The following is a 26,420-nucleotide window of genomic DNA, read 5'->3' on the forward strand; positions in this document are numbered from 1 at the left end:
TGAACGACTGATCTCATTTTTTAGTCGACGCAGCTGGCGAAATGGTCGATCGATTGATGCTTCGAGACAAAACACATTTTTACTTGACTCGGACGTCTCTGTAAATGCAAATTTAAAATTGTGGAAACTAAAGATGAAGGAACGAAATATTTCAGAGTACATAAAAATTAAGAAATTGTGATATCGTAATCGTTTTTACTTCCATCAATCTCACACTGGACGAGTGATCTCATTTTTTAGTCGACGTAGCTGGCGAAATGGTCGATCGATTGATGCTTCGAGACAAAACACATTTTTACTTGACTGGGACGTCTCTGTAAATGGAAATTTAAAATTATGGAAACTAAAGATGAAGGAACGAAATATTTCAGAGTACATAAAAATTAAGAAATTGTGATATCGTAATCGTTTTTTCTTCCATCAATCTCACACTGAACGAGTGATCTCATTTTTTAGTCGACGCAGCTGGCGAAATGGTCGATCGATTGATGCTTCGAGACAAAACACATTTTTACTTGACTGGGACGTCTCTGTAAATGGAAATTTAAAATTATGGAAACTAAAGATGAAGGAACGAAATATTTCAGAGTACATAAAAATTAAGAAATTGTGATATCGTAATCGTTTTTACTTCCATCAATCTCACACTGAACGACTGATCTCATTTTTTAGTCGACGCAGCTGGCAAAATGGATGATCGACCGATTCGTGGTAAAAAATTTTTAATTGACTGGGATGTCTTTCTAAATGGACATTTAGAATTGTGGAAACAAAAGATGGAAGAATTGCTGTGAAAGAAACTCGACGTTAAGCAAATTCTCTGTTGTCCATCAGCCTACCTGTATTTTTAGAGACTGACCTACTCCTTACCGGAAGCTTCCTTACGAAGGCGGTTACAGTCTATTTAAGCATGAACGTCGAAAGTACCGAATTTATGTCATTTTTACGGTACATCATTACAAGAGGCTAGCGGCTAGAGGAACGTAAAACTCACGCGACAGCACCCCATAAGGGTGAAGGGGACTTGAATGTGTGATTAACCTATTGAGGTCAGCTGTACGTTCTGCTCATTTACATTTAAACAATGGATTCTTCTTTCGGTAGTGTTCCGTGCGGAGATTTTATCTCCGTGGGTTGTTCACCTAGTGATCGTTCTTTTTGATAGTAATCGTACGAGGTGTGCTGAGCTTCCTGTTTCATTCAAAACAGAAACTTCGTTTAGAAAAATTAAATAAATCTCCTTATTTCTCTAAATAAAATCATTATACATTCGAAAGGGTTAAAACAACCCCGATGAAAAGAAAACCATATTTTGTTACATATTTGGAGAATTATTAATTGCAGAGTTCATTTTTAACATGAACAGATTTGTTGACTTAAAAAATATTTAACAAGCTGTGAAAGCATAGATCGTTTCAGTATCATCCCTTGCAAGGTATACTTCCTACCTTATCAACTTGCACAATTAGTTTTCTTCATTACCTTCATTCATCTAAACAAACATTAATTATTATGGGAAAGTGTTTAATATTACCATCTTAATTTTATTTCTCAGAAAATGTACAAACTTGTACAAAACTTTTCAACAAGGAATGTGAATGTGCGGAGATCATCGGTGTGTTTCCTTCACACGTAGAACGACGTCGGGTTGTACCCTAATTAACAACTAGATTCGTTGAAATAATTGCTTGCCTTTGTATAACTTACAGCTAGTAAAATGTCTCGGCAATAAATAACATTTATTGGTGTCGCGGTTAGAATTATTGTAAAATAAATATTAAATATTTCTATCGTTTGTACGAGGTATGACTATATGTACACGAACACTTCTAAATTTACAGTACTCCTGCAGTCGTAGATCTCAAAGCTGAAAGGATCATGTTAGAATTACAATCGTTGTTAAAGCTCCGTTGTTTCGATTTTCTTGCCGAGAGGATTCACGATCGTGTTGTGTGCTCGATGCAACGACGACGTGTGGTGGAAGTTGTTCGGAATATTCGCAATGCTCTCTAAGCTGGAAAATCAAGTAACTCATTTAAAAAATCAGCATTTACAAAAAGCGTTTAGAGAAATGTAGAAAATGTACAGAGTATTCTTCAATAGGGTAATTTGATTGATCTGTCTACCTTGAAATGGAAGACACTCTTGGCTCGATGTAATACGGTTTGTCTTCGTTTCTTTGGTTCGTGTTCACTTCGTTCATCATTTCTTCGTTGTTCAGTGCATTCTCATCGAGAGAGTCACGCTCGGAGGTGTGACTAATGGACTCGTCGCTTTTGAACCATTCGTTCTCGTAAGCGTGCATCCATATTGGATTCGAACCCTCCACGCTGTGCTTATTCGTGTTTGGAACGCGTCCGGGACCTCTGATGAACTCTGCGTCCGAGGTACCTGTCGAAAGCAATTTTATCTTGTTGATGTTTCAATTTTTCCGTACCACTTCGTTTACAGAGTTAATTAAGCGTTCTAAATTGAATAGTGAACAACTCGAGTGTTCAAAATTGAATACTGAATCATTAGAGTGTTCAGAATTGAATATTGAACGATTGGAGTGTTCAGAATTGAATATTGAACGATTGGAGTGTTCAGAATTGAATATTGAATGATTCGTGTGATAAAAATTAAATATTGAATGATTCAATTGTACAATATTGAATTATTAGAGTGTTAAAAATTGAATAATGAATGATTCGATTGTTCAGAATTGAATATTGAATGATTCGAGTGTTCAAAATCGAATAACGAATGATTCGAGTGTTCAGAACTCAATATTGAATGACATTGAGCCAGTACTCGATGATTACGATTGCCAGTTACCAAAAGGAGACGCGTTCGCCGCCTTCAGTTGCCTTCGGAACGAGGCTCTCTGTGAAAGGCAGAGAGCCATGCACAAAATTAGCAGTGCGCCTAGAAACAGGGTCAAAGTCAAAAGCCAAAAAGTCGTCCCCGCTTGCTCGTACTGAATAATCGGCTGATACTGAGCCGGTTGCGTGTCGAGAACATTGAATTCCTTGAACAGGCTGTCGAGCTTTTCGATGTTTCTGTCGACCAACTCGAGAACCTCGGACACCTCGAGGATCGAATTGTCTCGGCGATTGACAAGGTGCAGATAGAGGTCTGTTTTCGTTCTGTCCACCGAACCGTCGTGATTTTCGTGGGTCTTATACTCGTCGATGTTCACTATCGCTCCCGTCACGTTGCCCAAGATCCTAAACGTTTCAAATCAATCAATTTCTTCAATTCTATCATTCGTAAAATCTCCAATTTAAAATCTTATCTAAACCTACTCTCTGAACGTGTCTATTCTGTTACGGACTTCCGGTGGATGCTGTCTCAGCACGAACCGGACTCGTTGGTCTTCCCGTAGTAAATAAATAAACACTCTAGCTGTGTCTTGCAGACCGCGAGAGTCATTAGCTAGAACCTGTTTGGAATAATTATGTCATTAATGCAAATAATTTCCAAAAATATATATCTGTAATAATGAATTAATTCCACACGTACCATAAAATCAAAGTACCCTTTCATTCCTCTCTGTGGGTCAAAGTTCAGACTCACAACTCCAGTTTGCTTATTAACGAGGAAGGGTTGTATCTCGATGTCATCAAGACCCTCTGTCAACGTCATGTGAATTTTGCCAACTCTATAATAAGTGATCACTGCATTGTCTCCAGCATCTAAATCGATCGCCTACGAACAATTGACAATATTTAATATCGACTTTCATTCCTTTAAACAGTAATTATACCTTAATTTGCATAAACTGTGTGCCGAAATCAGCCTCCGTGGTCACGCCCCCAGTGAACACTTTACTGACGAATTTCGGCGGGTTGTCATTGATGTCGATCACGTCTATAATGACTTTTAACGTGGTGTCTGTTGCATCCTCGATGAAGCTGTCGTTCGTTGGAACTGTGGTGCAGTCCTCCGTCGCTTTTATAACTAACAAATGTTGCTGTTGCTGTTCCCTGTCCAACGTCTTGGCAGTCTGCAATAATTATTCGTAGACATCGATCTGTGAAATACTCTTGGTATTTTCAATACGTACGGTTAATTCGTGTTTGAATACGTCAAGGACGAAGAAACCATCGTCGTTTCCGCTGACGATAAAGTAGCAAACTTGAGCTGGAGGATCATCGAGTTCGTCGACGTCATCGCGATCGACAGTCTGAGGTAGCAAAATGGTTTCCGTACCAGGAAATTGTTGCTCGGTGAAATTCGTGTTGAAAATCTCCACTAAAAATTGCGGCTCGTAGTCGTTGATATTTCGAACGTAGATTATCAAATCTAGGTCCGAGCTTAGAGGGGTCGGGGTGCCTAGATCGTACGCTTCTATCCGGATCTGGGGACAAAGAAATTATTTTAAAATGTTCTCTGACAATTGTTACGGATGTTGCATTTCTAGTCCCAATTTATTTATTCACCTCATACAATTTTTGAGTTTCTCTGTCCAAGGGAAGTTTTAAAGTCACTACCCCAGTTGTGTCGTCAATATCAAAAGTTCTCCAATGACCAGCAAGATCCTGCTTCAGGCGATAGTGAACGTCGCCGTTCGGACCTGTGTCTGCGTCTTTTGCTTCAATTTGGATAATCGGTGTCCCAATTGTCACGTTCTGTAAATTATCACGTTTATAATGTCCACACGAATTGCACTGAATTATAAAAATATTTGCGGAATAATTGACTGAGAAAATATATAGTGCTTCTCCTCATTCGAATCTTCATTTAATAATATTTATTTATATTTATATATGCTGATATTTCGTTTAATAACATAAATATGTTTAATGTAATGTTAATTAATAATTACCTCCGGTACGCGGATCGTCGTGTTATGTTGAGGGCTGATAAACACCGGCGGATTATCATTGTAGTCAGTAACACAGACATTCAAAGTCTGACTGTCTTTGTTGGAAGGACTGCCAAGATCGCGTGCCTCCACCGACAGTGAGTAATTGCCAAATTTTCCCCGAAGCGAGTGAGCCGCTTTTATACTCGCTGTCCAATAATCTATTTGTTCCAGAATGAACAGACCTGTCGCGAGAAAGTCAATATATTAAATTGATTGATAACGACAATCAAGATAGAATAATATGTATTTAACGCAGACCTAATTCGTTTCCAGAAATTATTCTAATTTTCACACGACCATTAGGGGTTGTTGGGTCATCAGCATCCTTCGTCTTGATGACGTAAATTAAATCTTTCGCATCGTGGAACTCCGATATAGTGATGCATGTCGACGGAATGTCCATTTTCGGAGCGTTGTCGTTGACGTCAGTCACTGTCACCCTTAAAGATGGACAATTTTTTGCATTTTCTAAATGTACAGTAAATCCTCTATAAACGCATAAGACTGTATTGTTTCACTTACTGAATCTGCTTGAACGCGTTTCTGGATTCACCAGCAGTGTAGCCGAACTGGTAATTGTCCCACGCTTCGATTACCAGAACATAACTTTGCCTAGCCTCCCAATCGATAGAGTCAGCCACTGTCAGTGTGCCATACTCAGGATGAATAGCAAAAGTGCCCTATTAAAAAGAAAAACAAATTATCGTCTTCTCAAATCGATTTAATAATTTCTGAACTAGAAACTCACCTGAGACGACATTCTATCGAGTAGATAAGTAATTTTCCCATAATCCCCACTGTCAGGATCACTAGCTTGGATCACAGCGATCTCTGTACCTAACTTTGCATTCTCCAACACCGTCAGGTTACCAATATCGGTCACGAAGTATGGATTATTGTCGTTTTCGTCCAACACGTGAACGTAGACCTCTGACAGGCTCGATCTGTAAATGTTGGGAAATATTTGAAAATTGTTTGAGTAGGGAGGTAATGTCATTTCTGATAATGTCGATGGGGGGCCATTACCTTCCTACTTTTTTGTATAATTGATTGCATAATAATTTTTACCTGGGTGGTATCCCTGAGTCGGTAGCTCTGACTGTTAAATTAAGCCAGGAATATTGCTCCCTATCGATTTTATTCGCGACGACCATTTCCCCAGTTTCAGAATCAAGATGAACCAAATCTGTCAACTCTTGTGGACTTTCCAAGGTGTAAGTGATGCTACGATTTTTGTCAGCGTCATCGGCGACGATGTTAGCAATGTTGACGCCATTTTTACTGTTCTCCGTCACCGACCGTCTGTAGAATGGTCTGCGGAACCTCGGGTTATTGTCATTCTCGTCCTCGATTATTATGTTCAGCGTTGCTGAAATGAAAGTGAACCATTATTGGAGAAATTCGAGAATTGGAAAATGTGTTACATACAAATAGAGACCGCGGATTTTATGCATATATAACAACAAGGAGTAGGTGTCATTTAAAAAAGTGAACATACACACACTTACATTATTTTCAATCTATTAAACATATTAAGAAAGAAAATAAACTTCCACTTCACACTCCAGTTTCTTGCAATTCAGGTAGAATATTCTTATTTCGCATAAAGATCCACATTAAATATACTATACCGAAGGCAGTTTGTATTCCCCTAACTGCAGCCAAGTCCTCCACCACAAGACCCAGTCTGATCGTCTCCACTCTTTCTCGATCCAGCAATTTAACCACTCGGAGCAGTCCGTCGAGCGCATTTAATTCCAACGCGGACAGGTAATCGTATTCTTGAATTTTAATTAGCGTACCCTCCTCGTTCCTCGCTTCCGACGAATTCGGATCGATACGATATCGCAAAATCGGCGCGATATCGGGATCGTTCGCGACGACGCGATGCACGTACGATCCAACCTAATGGATGACAGGAATAACTCAATGTCGTCAACAATTTTTTATCCTGAGCCATATTATCAAGTTGGGCTGCTCTTTACTTTATCCGACTCAAGATTTGTGCCTTTCTCCTGCGAATTATGACGTATTTGGTATGTAATCCAGTAGATTTGTACCTGGCACGGATGCAGATCGAAGTTTCGAACCTCTAGGATCAATAATTGAGGAGTTATGATCGCTTAAACTTCACAGGTACCTTACCTGTCGAAAATGCTCAACTTTAAGCGACCATATCTCCTCAACTATTGATCCTAGAGAGAAAGGCATTAATTTCGAGTCCGGTAAAGTAAAGTTTACCCCCCTCAAGATGTATTTAGAAATTGTGTAGCCACCAAAATATCCCCTTTATTTGCTATGACACAACAAATGTTTTTAATACAATGCAAATGGTGTCACTTCACGTTATTTTTCTTCTCAAGGCTTTTCTCCCGTAAATGTAAATGATCACCTTGAAAACTCCGGGAAAATGACCTCGAGAAAAAACAAAATTGGCCTGACATACAGCTTGCAAGTTGCAGTTTGAGTAGTTAAATAAAAAAGGAAAATGAAGGATTGTCTATATCACTTGCCTGAGTATTCTCTCGAATGGTGACAGTGCCAGGATCGAGGAAAACCGGTGGTTTATTATTAACATCCACGATCGTGATATTCACAAGCACGTCAGCTGTCCTCTGGATCTCCGTCCCGCTGTCAATCGCGAGTACGTTCAAGCTATACCTCGTCGTTTTCGGGGACGTGAGATCTGGATCCAAATTCGAACCCGGAGCGACCCTAATCACGCCTGTCTCGGGGCTAATTACGAATTTATCGCCAGCACCGCTCTGGATTCGATAAACCAATTTGTTGTTGGGCGAGGAGAGGTCCTTGTCCCAGGCTTTGACCTGTAGCAAATATTTTAAGTAAATTTCAAGTATTTACGCAATTTTGAATATTGTTTATGTAAATATACCTGGACTACGCTAGTGCCACCAGCTAGATCTTCAGGAATGCTTCTCTTGTACATAGTCCTCTCGAAAGCGGGTGGATTGTCGTTGATATCCTTTAAGTAAATAATTAATGGAGCGTCCGAGCTCAAACTCGGCGAGCCCGCATCCCTCGCTCTCACTGTTAATCTCAATGATCGCACCGGTGCCGCTTTGTGACCTTTATTGACTGGCAATTCTTCGTAGTCCAGCGGTGATGATGGAACGATGATCCCACGCTTTGGATCGATAGTGAAATTCCGGGAGAATTCTCCTGATACCAGTGCGTAGATCACTTCGCTGTTCTTGGTACCTGGGGATGGTTCGATAATAATTGTACAAGCTAGAAGATTTCAGAACAAAATCATTCACGGTGTTTACAAACCATTCAAATCGATGTCGAAAGCTTCGACCACCAACGGTGACTCAAAGTTGGCCTGATTTTCCAGAAGAACAGCTTCGTATTTGTTCTGCAAGAACACCGGCGCGTTGTCATTCACGTCGTTGATGTTCACAATTAGTTGGACAGTGTTACGATTGCCCTTGCCGAGGTCATCTCTCGCCTCGATAGTCAAGTAATGACGAGACACTAGTTCTCGATCGAAACTCTGACCTGGCTCTTTCACCGTGATTACACCAGTCTTGTGATCCATTGACAGTCTACAAGCAACAAAAGTGTATCCATTAAAACAGGCCTGGGCCAACCCAAATGGTTTCACGGGCCACTTTGACGACGCATAACGTTAATTTGGAATTAAGTATTTTCCCCTTTTCAATAAATAATTTTCTATAAGAACAGTTCTGCTGTAGAGTATTTAATGGTTTCTATCTTACGCGTGAGCAATACTGCCCCCCAAGTGCGTGTATCGGATTCCTCGGGTTCCAAAATGGCCGCTGTCGTCATCCAACGCTTGCACCCACGCCACTGTAGTCCCCACAGCGCAATTCTCTGGAATTGACACCTCGTAGATGTTCTCGGTAAACTCGGGATAATTGTCGTTTTGGTCCCTTATGAACACAGTTACCGGCACCATGCTGTATTTCGGTTTAACTGGCACCACTTCTTTCGCGATTAACGTAAAATTCACCTCTGAAACATACGACATAGAAATTAATTTATCATTCATCAACCTCTGTTGGGATAAATCGATTAAAATACCTGATATCGTTTCGAAATCCAGTTTACTGGAATTCTTCACACGAATTAGAAAAGGAGCTTCGTTGATTCCCCTGGATGGCGTAACGTCAAATATTCCGTCATCGCCATCGATGAATATTCGAAAAGTACCATTCGATCCCTGGAAAATAATTACATAAAAGCTTACGCTCCCGCTAATTGAAATATTTGTAGCATAATTACATTGACGGTTTAATTCGCTGCCATAATAGTCTATGAAAGTGAAAGTGTGACGACAAACCTACACATATTGTATCGGAACATTCTCAGTCATTAATTCCAATTATTTATGGAACGATTCGGCGGTTTATGTAACAATGTTGTGCAACAAAAGAATTTAGAGAGCACATTCGCTTATTTTGCGATGGAAATGGAATTGACTAATTCTGAATGTAATTGAGGAGTAATATTGAATTATTATGGAAATAATTTTACGGAAAATTTAATATTATTGAGAGGATTAATATTGAATTAGAATAAAAATTTCCATTTCCATGCAAAGTGAATAAATAAAAATGTTTGTCTCTAATATTAAAAATGCTTTCTATGAAAATCTGAATTCGCACGAAGTCCCGCAAAGCGCTGATAGGCTCCGATGCGAAATCACTTCCGTTTCTCACCAGGTCATGATCATAGACTTCCGGTATCGCATCGCCGATGAAGTTAACCGGCGTATTGTATGGCGCGTTTTCATTGATCTCGGCCCTGTAGCGCGGGTTTCGGAACTTAGGCGTCTCGTCGTTAACGTCCGTAAGAATGATGGTGACTTCCGTCGAAACCGAAGGCGCCGGTACTATCTTCGAGACTTCCCTTACGGTGATCTCCAACACAAACGCACCCTCCGCGTTCTCCTCCGCTTCTCTATCCAGCTGCGCTCTGGTGAACACTAGACCGGAAGTGGCGTCGATATCGAATAAATATCGTGGACCTTGGGTGATGCTGTAGGTCACCTTGTTGTTGATCCCTTTGTCACCGTCCACTGCTCGCACTGAAAATTATAACGATGACGTTGAAAAACCTATGAAAAAATAACCGGACAAAAGAACTTGTTCTTCTATGATATTCCTCCTTCGATACCATTCAAATTATGCCATAAATATTCTTTTCGTGCAATTAAAAATAAAGGAGATATTTACGTGGCCTCCTTCAGCTGAGACACCCTGTATACGTATGTTATTAATTTGCTTTAAACCGAGATGAAAGTCTATTTTCGTTTCGTTAATGTATAATTGTCGGAGAAAACATAAATTTTCTCTTTTAGAAAATTACGTACTACAAAGAAAGTTCTAATCACAGAAACCGTAAAATAAATCGTAGGGCAAGGGGGGTTAAAGTAAAGGTAGCCATACAAAAAATATAAATTTTCTTTCCTCTTCTACGACATTTTTTGAGATAATTTTCTAATCACTGTAATTGTAAAGAAAACGATCCGGCGAAAGGTTAAATAATGGCAGGGGTGGTGCGGAGGTAAACTGACCTTGAAGAACGGACGTTCCAATCCTGGCATTTTCACTGATCCTGGCAACAGGCGTCATGGTGATGAACTCCGGTGGTTGGTCCTCGACGTCCTGAACCTTGACGAGGATCGCGGTTGTCCCTGTATTTACCTGAAATAATGATCAACAATTAAACTGTTAGTAGTACCTTTGACGGAACATTGTTTTATGATAAAGGTTCACGAATGAAAGTTCATTTTCCTTGAGAGAGGTCATTGTCTTTGTCGCAAGGCTATTCTTTCTAACACGGAGACATTTATTACAGCATTGTGAGGGTTTTATCTGCACTAGAATGTTAACAGCAAGCTAACAGCTGCGATAAGGGGTGTGCACGAAGCGGGTAATTTTCATAATCAATTATTTCCCACGCTTGACTAGGGTCAAAGCACTTTTATTTTCGTTCTGAGATTACATATAATCTTGCAACTAACCTTCTCGTTGATCGCCCTATCGATGGCCAGAATTCTCAGCTGGTACAAATACTTCCTCTCGTAGTCCAGCCGACCGACGAGACGCACGATGCCTTTCCCATTAACAGTGGAGATACTGAACACGTCATTATCACCGTCGAGCTCCTGAAGATAGTAGACCACCTGCCCGTGGACGCCCAGGTCAGCGTCAGTCGCTTCGACAGTGGCCAGAATGCCTGGCCCAGAATCTTCTCTAATTGTGAGTGACGTTGGGTGGGGACGAAAAATGGGGACGTTGTCATTCACGTCTTCCACGAGCAACAATAAACTTTGGGTTATAAAGTTTCCCTCTCCGAGCCTTCCGTCTGTTAAGGTCAGCACCAGTGCGTACTCGTCTCTGACCTGAAAAATTATTGTCATTCCATTGATCATCACTGGACTGAACTTTATGCATTTATGAAGAAATGCATAAAGGTCGTGCTCGATTTAATATTAAAATTCAACAAGGAATCGGACACGAATTTTTACACCGACCTAATGTATGTAGAACGGTAAAGGATTCGAAAAATTTCAGAATATTGCATTGTTGTTTTTAAGACATTGCACTCGAAACTATTTTAAAACGAAAACTAAACGTTCCTTCTGACCTAGAATATTTCCATTCTGTAATAGGGGGTGAATATTAACCCCTCGCCGTATTTTAACCGAGTCACATTCGTCATGAAATAAAATTTTATTCGTTTGTGACCAATATTTAAGCATTCAAGTAAATGTAGCCATACAAAAGATATAAATTTTCTTTTCTCTTCTACATTTTTGTTCTTGTTCTGTTTTAACTATAAAGAGAATGCAATACTCTCATGTTTAGTAGCTTATTTGACATAAAATAATTTAGTGGTGCCTCAGAGTCTAAACTTAATGCACCAAGGCCATTAAGGGATGAAATCAATGATTATTTTCTTCCTGCTTCCGAACTGCTTCCGAACATCTTTATTTTGCATAAAGATCCGCAGTCTAATCGTGACTAATGTATTATCCTGTGCAAAGGAAAGTCTCTGCAGGTGTATTCGGGACACCTGAAGCAATTGTGGGGCGTCACCATCGTCGGTGGTCAAGCGGAATCATTGGGACAAAGAATAGATCGTCATTAGGATCGATTACCTCCCTGTCCAGCAATTTGTTCAGGTAAATATTGGCCTCGTTCTGACTGAAATTCTCGACCCGAATCACGTCGCTGCCAGGCTGGTCTCTAACACCGAACGTCAGGCTGTCACCATCGGGATCGACGCCGCGAAGCCTGTAAATTAAACTGCCTGCAACAGAAACCAGTCGGCACGAATGCCATCACCGATGCGCCAACGAATCAACGTAATTAATTGAAATGCACACAAACTCCGCTTGCACCGGGGACACATTGTGTGCGCGTTCAGCGACCATTCATGAAAAAAGGGGATCTATACAGTGGATTCAGAAAATATTTCCGATTCTACATCTCCCATCAAGGAAGCGTACTTGATAATTTTCCATGGAACTTCAGATTCCAGGATATTAACTGAAAGTGGCAATTAAAAGTATAATGAAAACATTGTGCTTGTCTGATCCCATCAAGTTCTACACGCATTGTTCACGAATAATTTAGCTGCAGGTTTTTATGCGGTTTCAGTGTAAAACAGCTCTAATTGAATCTTACTTCTGACGGTCATGAAGATGCTGAGTGATGTTGCAAATGTGTGGAAAACTTGAAATTTATACGAGGAACGAAGTAAAATTATATGGTAATATGTACTCCGTGGCGAGCAACATTGCCACAATTTGTGTAATAGTGAAACCGCAGGAAACTTACTGAATTTACATCGATACAAATCAACTACATATTCAAGAAGTCACGAGACTGTAACATTCGCGATCGTTGATTGTCCGAACCTTGCAAAGTTGAAATAAATTGATTCTGCCACAGAATGACGTACGATCAGTGCCATAACTTTGGACCACATTATTATTTCTACTAGAAAAAAGTACTTCTATGTTTCTACAGCGTTTTCAGTTACGAAGAACATTTCTCCTCAGCAGTAAAATTGCTATAAATTCGGATCAAATAATTATTTTCACTAAAAAATATGTCCAATTGATTCCCAATCGATATCTTCAATAGTCATCCCATAAAAAAGTACTGAACATCACCGGTGTTCTGAGTATCAGTACAGTGAGACCCCTCAAGGTTCAACGTGTGCATGCGCAACCTAAACGCACGCCTATGGGCACCAGGGTGCATCGAAGCAGAACGGAATTTCCACATATTCTTACCGACAGGTGTATCAGAGCCTTCCTTTAGCCTAAGAATAATTTCCGTCTGGCCGTCGATGAGAAACCGTGGAGGATTGTTCCTGGCTGAACACCCGGTCAAAAGGCACATAAATACGAATGCGAGCCATTCGTGCTTGAATCTGCGCCTTTTGTACGATCGTAACAGCCGCGTGAACGTGGTCGTCGGTTTCCTCAAGGTCATCTTGGTGGTAACCATCCTTTAATTGTCATGATTACTTCCCTTCGTTGAATCCGTGTATGCAAATGATTTCTAACGCTGCGCTCTGTGTTCGATTGAACCCTGAAACAAAGGAAGTACGTGCCACTTTTATTTTCTATATTCTAGTGTATTGTGCTATAGTCGAGTATATTCTGGTATATTCCAGTATGTTATAGTATATTCTAGTACATCCCAGTGCATATATTATTGTATATTCTAGTACATCCCAGTATATTATTGTATATTCTAGTACATCCCCCCCAGTATATTATTGTATATTCTAGTATATTCTAGTACATCCCAGTATATTACAGTATATTCTGGTATATTCTAGTATAATCTGGTATATTTTGGTATATTGTCGTACATTGTGGTATATTCTAATATATTTTGTTAGTATATTGTGATACATTGTGGTATATTCTAGTATATTTTGGTATATTGTGGTAGATTGTGGTATATTCTAGTATATTTTGATATATTGTCGTACATTGTGGTATATTCTAGTATATTTTGGTATATTGTGGTACATTGTGGTATATTCTAGTATATTTTGGTATATTATATGGTACATTGGGGTATATTCTAGTACATTTTGGTATATTGTGGTACATTGTGGTATATTCTAGTATATTTTGGTATATTGTGGTACATTGTGGTATATTCCAGTATATTTTGGTATATTGTGTTACATTGTGGTATATTTTAGTATATTTTGGTACATTGTGTGGTACATTATGAGATGCTCCTTTTGAACCGTGTCGCGCAGGCTGCGTACATTGCAGCAGACTGCGGATCTGGAACAAATTGCCCATAAATGCATGTATTTCAATAAATGCAACGGGGAACGAGATCCCGGAGAACCAATTAGTCCATTCTACCGTGGCCCACAGTAAACGTATCCATTTCAGTCACGATTATACTGTCGTTCGGTTAGGTTTATGTGCTCTATGAGACGCGTCGGCCTCGAGCGCAGTGTGTCACTTTCACGTATTAATTCGCAGACGTGTGTGACTTTTTTTTTCTTCATCACGGTGAGAAGTCCTCTACTGCAACAGAGAGACGCGAAGACTACCGGCCGCAGTTAATTAGTCCGACTACCGCGGTCGCATCTTCTCAGAGCAACATAATTGATTGCCAGGAGAAAACATCGTGGGGAAGTTCCAGACCCCGGCGGGGAAGCATGTGCACCCCGGTGAAATGGTAACGACAGGAGGAAAGTGCCCGGCAAAACCGGTTACGAAAAGAAAAATGTTTACGTGGATTTTCTCGCGGCACGCGACCGGATTTCACCGGGACGGAGAAAATTCATCAGCGCTTCAATGAGATTTTCTCGAGTTACCTTGAAACGATTTAACTTTCCTTCCTTCCTTCCTTCCCCACGTCGTCCACACGAGGAATTAAATGAAAATCACCGGTTCGAAAGACCGTCCCATCCTCTAATTTATATTCTCTCTTTGAATGCTGCTCGTTTTGTTCCTCGAGAAGGAAGTCGGATTTAATAACGCCGAGCTATCTTCAGAATGAAACCGGAAGTCGCGGAAAATCACTGCTTTGCGAACAGGCTTCGAGCTTTCGAGTCCGGGCTGTGCCATTTGTTTCTAAAAAGGTATCACGGCTTTCCAAAAATCGGAAATTTAGCGTCAAACTATTATTCTATCGTATTCACAATTTTCTTAGAACAAAATCGTTTACAGTACGAATAAAAAGCATAGTCTTTACAATTTTTTTAGAACGAAATCGTTCACAGTACGAATAAAAAATGCAGTCTAAAATGGTAGACTAATTGTCAAATTATTATTCCACCGTATTTACAATCTTTTTAGAACAAAATCATTCACAGTACGAATGAAAAATGCAGTCTAAAACGGTAGACTAATTGTCAAATTACTATTCCATCGTATTTACAATTTCTTTACAACAAAATTGTTTACAGTACAATTTGCAAACTATCCAAATCGATGTGGAAAGCCCCACCGCTGACGAAACATATTTATTCTTACGTATTAACAAACTTCTCTTCTTCTATACCACACTTTTTATGGTTTCTGCTTCCGTACTATTCCGTAGAAACCATAAGTTGGTAGTTTCAATGCCAGGAAAATAAGAAAACATATATGCCTCGAATAAACAGAGGAACAGGAAGATGTATAGAAATCAAATAGCAGAGAGATGCGCACGATGATCATAAAGGAATAGATTATTATCAGGAATTTTATATCTTCGTTCTACCATGACATAACATCAGCTGCATTTCAAATTGTATTTTTAAGTGTTTACTTATCGCAATTACGTCCTCGCCACGTATCTAATCCATTCTTCTGATGTTACTTTTCATACTATTGTTGTTCTCGACTAATTATACGGATACCAGCACCAGGAAAACGCGTTTCTCAAGTCTTTCGATTCGGGATTCGCGAGACCTGTTGATTTCAAGGAAAAATGTTGATCGGATAACCGTTACTGAATCAACAAGTGTGTGTTTTTTTTAGTATTCGAAGCAGATGAACTTTACGCCACATAGATCATATTAATTGCTCGTTCAAGTGCTTGAACGACTGATTCATACATACATAAAAAATTCTTAATTCTTCGAGCAAACGAAGCGAGACCGTAACGGAATTTCGGAATCGTTATTGTTTCATTAACAGTCCATCGACGATGGCTTCACAGTTATACATTTTTTTCTGGATTCTCTCAAATACAATCCAATCCCTAAAGTGGCCCCCTACACGATCAATGGAAAACACGACCTACTGGAAAACATTTCGAAATTCACAACAAAAACACCACTGGAACAACCATTCAGCACGAATATTTTTGCCAGAATGAGTATTGGTGAGAATATTGTTGCGTTTATATTGAAGACGAATAGACGATAACTTCTTATAATATCGGACCGTACGATTTGAACTTTCTTGAGAAGTTAGAACAATTGCTTTGCTACACAAAGTAAAAAAAACTGTTTGACAAAAATTGCAAGTTGTCGTAGTTGCTGAGAAAATACTAAAAGTTGTATTTTGTAATTTTCTTTTGGGTGCTAGCAAGTTGCATCGACTATTCGGTTTTTGCAATAACAATGAACCTCTCGAAGAAACAGGACCGACTCCCTGAGACGATTACGTCTGCCGCTGTTACGTTTAATTAGACAAGTGATTAACCGGTGCCAGAGTATTCTTCTGTTGCGCGTTCAATGTCAAGACTGTCAGAGGCCCGCGGACGATGGAAGGGACAATTAAACGAAGTGAAAGCTCGCCGGAAGTCGCAGTTCGTTTCCCACGGTATCGGTGTTATACCACATAACCGTAATACAAGCGCGAAAAACGAAGTAGATGCTGATTCACTATCGCGAGAACTGTACTGCCATCCTACTCGCGTTCACAGCTGATTTGTTCGGCAAGCTTCTCCCTTTCACTGTCTGCTTCTCACTCTTCATTTCGTTAATGAAGGACCTCGTACACGCTCTGGGGTCGCCGACACTTCGGAAGATTAGGGTTGAAAATTATGTAACATTCCCTAAAAGGAATATTCTCGGAATCTATTCATAATTCGGATTTATAACCATTTTAAATACGTTAAATTAGGATAAAATCGTAGAAAAATGAAATATTTTATTTAAAACAGAATTTTTTGAATTGTTTTTCAAATTGTGGCGAGCATTGCTAATTTAGATAAAGATTTCTGTTCATCCAGTTCTTCTAGTATAGTTGATCTGTTTCCCAAGTTGCCAGGGAAGCGCTTCAACGATTTGGCGCGTGTGAAACTTATCTTCGGCAAGATCGGTGCTATTATTTATACTACTGCTATTGTATTTTTATCTGAGTACTCGCAAATCGATCTATCCCTCGAGTATGAACGAAGCAACCGCAAATAACTTCTCCAGAACGTGTTACTATGTGTACTGGACCGTGAATGGAACTGATTCCTCCGTAATTGGAAAAGGAAGAGACGCGTTGCTCGTCAAGTATGGAATATTTATTTTTCCACTTTATCACGTCACAGCTTCAGTTCACTCTTTGCAATTGCAGTGCAAAAATCCCAGAATAATACAACTTTTTAGTAAAATCAATATTTAGATATTTTTACAATTATTATGATATAATATTTTTATAAAGAATTTTCAAAATCTACATTTACTCAGTTCGTACATCGTCTTCAATCAAATTCATGGCTATTAAAACATTTATTGTCAAGTCAATTGTAATATTATAGGAGACACAATTTTTTAAACACTTTTAAAATATTAGAATTTTATCTTGTCACTCGTTCGTGCAGATTCGAGCAATTTTCTGATCCAAAGTGCAGTTTGACACTCGGCTTACTGAAATCACGCAAGTTCGGATGTTCACTGCATAGGCAATCAGAATCCGTCATAGTTCTTGCATGCGGTGTCATACGAAATGTCATTTCCTTGTCGTCAGGTTGATTTCTAGTTCATACATGTCCAGTTACAACTCTGACAAGAGCTCCAATTGAATGATAATAGCGAAACGAGCGAAGATTAATCACGGCGAGTGTTCGAGGAAATTGTGCGACCAGGGAAACGATGTATAGCATGTCAGGAAAAAAATCTATCCGTACATGGTACTGGATGAACCACAATTTTCTTGTAATTCTGCAAGTTTAACACAAATTTTCAAAGTTAATCTTTCTCTCTATTATTCCCATATTCTGTAATATTTCAGCTTTAATTTTAAAAAAAAGCATCTTTCTATCTGATTTCTATCGAAAGTTCTTTGATTTTACCACAAAGTTCATCGGTTTACCCCACTGTGCGCGGCGGCCATTCGTTCGTTCTTTGTAGACAAGAACATCCGGCCGTGGTCAGCGGTCTGCAAGGCCGATGCCCGGAAACCAGAGATAGTTGGGCAAGATTATGAAACGTCGTTAATTCACTCCTGAGGAGCATCTAGATTACGGAAGGAGTCGTGACCGAGATGACCAGCTCTTCCTCGAAATTACACTTCACACTTGACTACCTTTTTACTGTAAATACTGTTCAGCTATAATTGCTGCTAGGATACCGTAGAGAATGTATGCACCGGGTGCGTGCAACACGAACTTCGAATCACTGTGCGAATGAATATTACGTGCGTAGGGAACACTTGTTATTCTAATCTAATTATGTTGTCTGTTCGCTGCATTCGCGTAATTCTTAAATGAACCCATGCATATGGTCAGTATTCTTATATAGTATTCATGTGTATCGTGCTCAGTATTTTTATATCCTATTCATTTTTAATATGATCAGTATTTTTATATTGCAATTTTGTGAGTACAGATTCCTTTGCATTTATCGTTATTCTTTTGAGCTTCAAAGGCCGAGCCGAACGTAGAGAAGGACTGCGTCTTTCCGCATCTCTTTCTTTCCCAATTGAAATAATTGAATAATTCACAATTATGTCAACATTATAAATGGGGAAAAAATTTGTTTTCTATCCCGTGACGTGGATTGATTTGTTACGATTAAATGTTACTGTACACATAAACACTAATGCTTCCTCCCCATTATTTAGTTCTCAAAAAGTAATTTCGAGGAAAAGCTAAATAAAGAAGAGAAATAGTTTTCATACGTTTGAGAATATGCGGCAGCAATAAATTTTCACTTTCTAGAACAGGATCTCTATGCCAAGGTTACCCGATTTTCCCGATTCGATACAGCAAATGATTTCCGCGACACGCGCGACAACATCGACGTTTTTACGAACGATGCAACAGACGATTAAGGTAATAGCAGGTTCGAGTGCACGTGCGGAGATGCTTCCCTCGGATAGTTCGACACTTCAGGTACTCTGCGTATAGTGTGTATGCTTGGAAATATATGCCGTGTGGTGTTCTTCTTGCCAACAGAGTGTGTCGGCTACGCTCTTGACTTTTAAGACTACCAAACACAGAAGTAAGACCATTTCCGAAGGTTTTGTGTCTTCGGACTGCTCCGAAAAGGATGTGCAGTAAAATAATATATTATTTCTACGACACACGGTACGAAGTTCAATGAAGGAAGTTACTGTAGCGTCGAAGTTATGTTAAGAATTAGTCTTCCCTTTCGTTCATCGAGCTGATAAATCGATAGAAATGAAGTTTTCAGGACTGCCCTAATTTCGTCAAGGTTCTTCGAGGAAACTTGAGGAATCGGTGTGAATCATTTCTCGACGTAGTCACACGAGAACAAATTAACACTCAACCTACCACGACCTGTCAGATGACTGGTTCTAAATATTTTATTTCGCAATTATTGAAATTAGAAAGATGCTACGTAAGAAATGGTTTAACAAATACCTTTATTAGAGCACAAAATAAATTAATCTTATGATTTTAATAAGTCAACATGTGCCTGTTACTTTTATAGCTCGGTACGTTTAGCGTTAACAATTTCCAAAATTAACGTTCTAGTTATTTAATTTACAAAATAACGTTCTAGGTATTTTATTTTGGAATTATTACCACGCTCATATTAGCTTGCCGAGTTGTCGTTGTTGTATGCGTCAAATCTTGTGATCGAATTTTAAACCACTTCCCGATGAGCCAGAGACTTGAAGCTTTAAACATAGCTCAGAACTGGATGACAATGCAATATTAGAAAACAAATTTTTAAAAAACTGTGCGTTCAGGAGAAAAAATTTTTAATATAAGCGTGGTTTTCAAGAAGTTTTTTTATATATTTTTCTTTGAAATTACAGAGATGCTTAAAATGAAATGATTGAATGAGAATGGTGGTTTGAGAATTGTTCGTTTTCGTTGGAAAAATTGCTCCCGCAATTATTCTGCATACGCGGGCTGTGTTAATCCAGAAGGCAAGGATATCCTTTGTTACGTTTCACATGGGTAGTCCGGAGGAAGTTTTTATGCATGGTGGTCCGACGAAAATAGACAGTAAGGTCGTGTTTCAAACGGGGATACTCCGAGGTGCGTGACGTCATTTCCTACACCTGCCATGCATGCTTCCGAATGATAACACCGCACGGGGTATTGACACACCCCATACTACCGTCTGCCATACAGCCCACCCCATACAGAAAGCGTTGCGTGACGGTCTCCTTCCACCATTGCCATAGGCTGTAAACGCAGGACCGTCCAATATCGTGCACTTGCACCGCGAAAAACATTGCAATTTATTACTCGGTTCCTATGTCTTGCAATTCGTACAAACAATTTTTATTTTAACCGAAAAACTTGTTTAATTTCGAAGACTCATTTTTATTAGTAAACCATTATAAGCAGTATTAGCACGTTCCTGTTGATAGAGTGAGCGATTTTGTGTTGTTTACATGTGGCGAAAAAGATGGAATGCGTTTACATAAATTGCAATTTTGTTTTAGTTTTTTGTGGACACGTGCTATCGTGTAAATTGGTAAAGTAATGGGTGATACATATCCAAAGTGAACGAGTATCGTCCATTCATCCATGCTCCCAAGGTATCGATAGCATGATCTCGATATCCACTATCGAGTTACGCACCCCTCCCCCTCCCCAAGACCCTTCTACTTGTTACCTGTCAATTGCGCGTATACTAACGCGTCCACAGACATTTCACAATTCATTACTAGAGGAGTCAATACCATATCGTACGTATATCAACCCCTTGCCTTACAATATCGTGTCAGATTCGTGACGAAGACTTTGAACAGAGTCTAACAAATATGTATGTTATTAATCTCTAGTTTTATTAATGTATACTTATTGAAGAACGTGTAGGCATCCAATCGACATAAAGTTTCTCCTTTTTTAGAAAATATTAACTTTAGAAAATTACGAGAGAGAACTACAAAGAAAGTTCTAATCATTGAAACCGCAAAATAAATCGTAATTTTTATCGAGAGAAACATCGACTGCATATTAATTGCAGTCAATTTTCATTGAAACATAAATGCATCATAATTCAATATGGTAATGTTGCATCATTGTAGCGTACCCGAATTAATATTCGCCATTCATAAGGAAGGAAAATCTCTCACGAGTATAATAATTAGTAGGTGCCCTCATAATTATCCGCTGTAAACGAAAAAAGAGAAATGCAGTTTCATAATGTCATTGTGCTATGTGGCACAGGCGAAATGTGATTACGATGATATCCTTACGTAGCATTCGCCATTGCGTCACGATTATTAGTGGTTAATTATTAATTGCAGAACAGCGCAAAAATTGAGGACACGGGCGGCGGGCATTCGCAACAATCGGTGCACCGATTATGCGCTATTATTTGTTATTTTCAGAAGCGAGCACGTGCAAAAACATTTAAACATGATCAAACAAGGAGTAACAAGGCAATTACCAATTAATCCAGAAACATCGTAAACACGTTCCACATTTTTTCGCACTGCTCACTATACCTCACTGACTAATCAGAGCGAATGAATTTAAGAAAAAGAACAATATTTCTTTGTTCAAGGAAGTGACACAGCTTTCTCTATCTAATTACGTTTTTCTGCCGTCGATTAACTGTAGTAGTGCCTACTTATTCACTTCTTTGACCATCACAATTTTCGTCTAATCACAAACTGCTTCTAGAAAGCTCATAGTTAATCACAGAAAAACCACATTATTTACATAAACAAGACTCTCCACAATCCATTTCCTATCTTCATTCATTTTATCATCGTTTCAATGCTCTATCTGAAAATGATATTCTATGATCTTTAATTTCCTGTTCGTAATTTACACGCAGTCTTAATTGAGTAATTTAAATTCATCGAGATTAATCTAAATGACCTATGAATCAAGTCGATCTAAAGTAATTAAAAAGATTACAGAACTCGTTTAGAAATTTATATTTCTATAATCAATACACATTTTTATGTAATAGAGGAGCGAAGAATACGATTCCACTGCGGATGTTTCTGCAACATTCAAAAGAAAGTGGTACCAAATAAAATCCCATTTTCATTGGTAGTACGTTATCATTAGTAAATATTACTAGTAACATTCGTAGGTTCAAAACAAATAAAAATCGTGCTAAATTCTGTCAAACTTGATAGTGCAGCATTTTTTGAAAATTTTTATAAACTATAAATGCATAAAACAGTCTAAATACAATTTAATATGATGCATATCGTGGTATTAGAATATTAGAGGTTCAATAAAAATTTTCTCGTAAAATAATCTCTTAATAAAAATTCGTATTCTCAGAAAATTTCGTTCGATTGCTCAGGAAAACTCGGTAGGAAGACAAAATTTGCTTTCAGAAAGTGAGAAATTATTCAGAACGTCCGAACCAGCACAAACGAAAATGCAAAATTATGGATGCAGCGAATTCCACGGTGAAACGTTCCCCGTGGCTCCGAGAACTGTATTTACTAGGTTTTCGGATTCTAGTTCGATCGCCTGCCACCGAAACGAGCCAGCGTGACAACTTTTAATTGCTCTTCAGGAAGTTCGTGAAATCCAACACTAACAGAAACTGCGGACGTTTCGCATGATGGACGCGCGTTGCTAGTCACTGTCACGGATGCAAATTATCCCCGAGAAACTTTGGAAAAATCCTCGTACAGCTTGCCGAAAGTTTTGTCGACCAGCAGCGGCCGAAGTAGAAGAAGAAGAAGAAGAAGCTGTAAAACTTGGTGGACTTTTGATTGACTGATACTCACCGAACCTGTTCCCACGTCCACCGATTCACCTAAGCTACTACAATCACGTTTTTCTTTGTGAACACACGTTGGAGAACGATACTGTTCTTTTTCTTTCCGTCGAATCGGAACAGTTCGACGCTTATACCGTCAATTTACTTGTTCTCTGTAACGGATTACTCTCGAACATCACTGCGTAACAAATTGTCCCGGACTTTCACTGGTTACATGTCACTTCGTTCGAAAGTCACGATCTTTGTTTCACTGGTGGATAGAAAAGAGACTGGTTGAAAGCGGATTTTTGTCGTAGGGATAGGTTTAATTTGAGTTAATGGTTTGGCAGAAAGAAAAACGCGAGATTTCCTCAGGCAGCTCCGCGCGGACTGTCAGCGCGTTACTGATAAACTGAGCAGCACACGAAGCATGCTCACCTGCCCAGGTGAGCTGCCGGCGTTAAACGGAGCATCGCTTCCAGCATAATCCCCATCTACCCGCCCGTAAGTGTTCGCCACCTCTCTCACTTTGTTTACAAATTCATTTTTCCAAACTCGAACTCTCTCGACGCGAGATCCTTGAAAAATTGTCTACACTCGAACTAAAATAATTCCGTAAGAAATGATGGTACGACAATCAATTCCCACTCATTTTAAAGCTGGGAGCCTCTAGTTTCATGCTATAATTTTTATTTTATTTCAAAATTTTTTTTCACAATACACCGTCCAAAGAACTGAAGATTTGATTTTTCACGGAAACATGAACGTTCGAACGTCTGTGGAAAGTTTGCAAAATTTTTCCCGCGACTGAAACCACCACGGATTTAAAGATTGAGGCTTCCCCTTCAGAAATATATTTCGAAAATAGGTGTACGATCTTTCTTCAGCTTTTTATCGAGGTTTGAACCGAGAAGTTGACTCTATATTTTTCGTACTAAACGAAGAAACACGTGCATCGTGAACTCGGAAAGCGATCATTTTGTTTAACAATGAAATAATGATGGTACGACAATAAATTTGGACTCGTTTTAAAGCTGGGAGCCTCTACTTTCATGCTATATTTTTTATTTTATTTAAAAAATGTTTTTCGCAATACACCGGCCAAAAAACTGAAAATTTGATTTTTTCGGAAACATGAACGTTGATACGTCTGTGGAAAGTTTGGAAAATTTTTCCCGCGACTGAAACCACCACAGATTTAAAGATCGAAGCTTCCTCTTTACAACGACATCTTGAAACTTAATGTACGATTTCTTTTTAGTTTTTCATCGAGCTTTAAACGAGAGATGTGCCGACAAGGGTTTAGGGAAAATGAATTCAAGTAAATTTCGAAAGCAGTAATTTTGTGTAACAATAAAATAATGATGGATAAAAACGATAAAAATGTGAAGGCTCGTATCACGAATGTATAACCGAACAATACCGTGTTTTTCGAAATGGAAACGTTTATCGCCGGTGCCGGCGGCTGCGAGGTTTATCAAACGACAGAGTCAGTCGCCTGTTCAGGTGTACTCACGACAGCGAACTGAAGGCAAAACCGAGATACATAGCCCGAGATCGGTGCCTGGTGTTCGTTCTGCGGCGTGAGCACTAACCGTACACAGAACACCACAAAACGTACGGTTGTTCGCAGTTAAATTCAGCCTGTGGTGTTCCCCGAGGCGTGTATCAGCAAATTTCCCCTCTTTCTAGCCCTCGGACACCTGTGGTCGTCGATGGCGCTCGTACTCAGACAATAAATTAATTATTGTTAACATAAAATGAATTCAGAAAGTCTCTGAATAGTCTTTGAATTCTCTTCATACCCTTCAGACACATGATTCTGAATTTTAATTAAATTTAATTAAATTGAGTTTATTTTTAAACGAAATTTCATTATAAATTCCGAATGAATTCATATGGATATTCATATGGGATATCTTCAACTAATTGCAAAAATTGGATCATTACCAGCTTTGTTGACCTCATAGCGCAACCATATCTCATCACAGATTACAATCGCGCCTACGACTTTGTGAGTAAGGTAGATAGTGACATTAAAATAGTAAAACATTTTAACGTTACGGTAGGGACTGAAATTGAAATGGTAAAAAATTTTTTATCGAGTCGCCAAAAATCCTTTCGATAGTCATCAATTTAGTCAAAAAGGAAACTATTTCCAAAATTTCATCAAATTCTGAGCATGGACGTAATCGGAAATACAACCAAAACTATTTTGAGAGTCACAGAATATTCGAGGTAGTCTTTTAATATATCGCCATGATGCAAAATGTTGATTTATTGTTCCCAAAATAAAGAATATCAATTATTACTAACTCCGGCAAATAATTCGTGCCGAATCTCCCATAAGAGACCGTGGAAACAGCGGCACGATTGTCTGCTCTGTAAAATCTTTAAATAGCGGCGTTCCGCCTAGTGGCCAAATGCTCATGCTGGTAGACGAAATTGTCGACTGTCCGTAACTCTATGAGAAACCATCGCCACCGACGGTTGGTGCCATCGCGACCGGCGAGATAACGTAGAACTTACAGTGATCTGAAATACCACATCGCTAAAAGTTCTACCACCGACGAGATACTCGTCAAGTATTAGAAGAAGAATGATATAGTATAGAATGCTCACATTACCCATTCTGTAATTGGCTTATAATACTATCACCGACGAAATACTATCTCGTCTCTTTACCTAAATATATAGAACCAGACGATATATGACATTGTTCACGCCTGGGGCAAATCAGCTTGGATAATACATATATTCTGATCTGAATGAAGGTGAAATTGCAAAATGTTATGGAAGACAATAGGTATACGGATAGAATTTATTGAAAAATCAACATATTTATTAAATGTGCAGCTATTAGCTCGATATTATCCTTTATTCATAAGACACTAGAAAGTCTTACAAATAAAGGATAATACCGATTGCCCAGGTCTCACCACGTGGAGGTTGCTGCACGATTGACCCGAAAGGGAGTCAGAACGAATGCAATATTCCTTCTGGCTCCCTTTCTTACAACGACAGACTTAATACTAAATTACGCAAGTATGTCGAGTAATTATCGCGGGGCAAAAGGTGTGAATCGGAGAAGAAGTCTCCGATCCACGGGGGATCAAAAGCGAATCAGGCAGAAGGCTCTGATTCTTTCAAAGTGAGAAACAAGAGCGAACCAGAGCAGAAGGCTCTAGTTCGAAGGTGACGCGGCGCGTACAATGCTTGCCGTGCAGCTCCGGTCAGAGCCGATACCCGACGTGTCCTTACCAAGAGGAATGGACAGTGAGAAGTGTTCAAACGTAACACCATCTCTCTGCCAACTACCTGGCACCAGGCAACGCAATGCGTTGAGATGACGTGGGTAGGATGACGAACAGAGAATTTCTCTGCCAACTACCTGCCACCAGGCAACGCAAAGCATTGAGGTGAACCCGGGTAGGATTACGAACAAAGAGAATGGCAATACGAGTGAACAGGTCTCAATGAACCACCCCTCTCAATGTAT

General features: G+C 39.3%; 1 protein-coding gene across 2 annotated transcripts; it reads right to left on the reverse strand.

Annotated features, from left to right (window-relative positions):
- Positions 1 to 1,523: 1,523 nt before the first annotated feature.
- Positions 1,524 to 24,440, reverse strand: LOC143216901 (cadherin-23-like). 2 transcript variants are annotated; one of them, XM_076440470.1, is made up of 26 exons: positions 24,345 to 24,440; positions 22,950 to 23,192; positions 13,146 to 13,446; positions 12,003 to 12,154; positions 10,863 to 11,243; positions 10,413 to 10,542; positions 9,556 to 9,923; positions 8,918 to 9,056; positions 8,593 to 8,848; positions 8,144 to 8,418; positions 7,746 to 8,071; positions 7,366 to 7,677; positions 6,484 to 6,757; positions 5,921 to 6,221; positions 5,601 to 5,796; positions 5,375 to 5,532; positions 5,111 to 5,292; positions 4,811 to 5,034; positions 4,425 to 4,613; positions 4,049 to 4,342; positions 3,749 to 3,988; positions 3,505 to 3,690; positions 3,288 to 3,424; positions 2,818 to 3,209; positions 2,127 to 2,391; positions 1,524 to 2,014 (listed from the first exon to the last, which is right to left on the reverse strand). In XM_076440470.1, exons 3-26 carry the CDS (start codon positions 13,360 to 13,362, stop codon positions 1,900 to 1,902), a joined length of 5,709 nt encoding a protein of 1,902 aa, XP_076296585.1. In that variant the 5' UTR covers positions 13,363 to 13,446; positions 22,950 to 23,192; positions 24,345 to 24,440; the 3' UTR covers positions 1,524 to 1,899. The 2 variants fall into 2 exon arrangements, with proteins under 2 accessions (XP_076296585.1, XP_076296584.1); XM_076440469.1 differs by lacking the exon at positions 24,345 to 24,440 and having other exon boundaries at positions 22,950 to 23,352.
- Between the last annotated feature and the right edge of the window lie 1,980 nt (positions 24,441 to 26,420).

This window comes from Lasioglossum baleicum, chromosome 16 (assembly GCF_051020765.1).
Source record: "Lasioglossum baleicum chromosome 16, iyLasBale1, whole genome shotgun sequence".
In the NCBI taxonomy this organism is placed as follows: domain Eukaryota; kingdom Metazoa; phylum Arthropoda; class Insecta; order Hymenoptera; family Halictidae; genus Lasioglossum; species Lasioglossum baleicum.

Coding starts and splice junctions, on each gene's coding strand:
- LOC143216901 (XM_076440470.1), bottom strand. CDS start 13,362: ATGGTTACCACCAAGATGACCTTGAGGAAACCGACGACCACGTTCACG. Junction 7,678..7,745: donor GTGGCACTAGCGTAGTCCAG/GTATATTTACAT, acceptor TATTTGCTACAG/GTCAAAGCCTGGGACAAGGA. Junction 4,343..4,424: donor AAACTCAAAAATTGTATGAG/GTGAATAAATAA, acceptor CTTTGTCCCCAG/ATCCGGATAGAAGCGTACGA.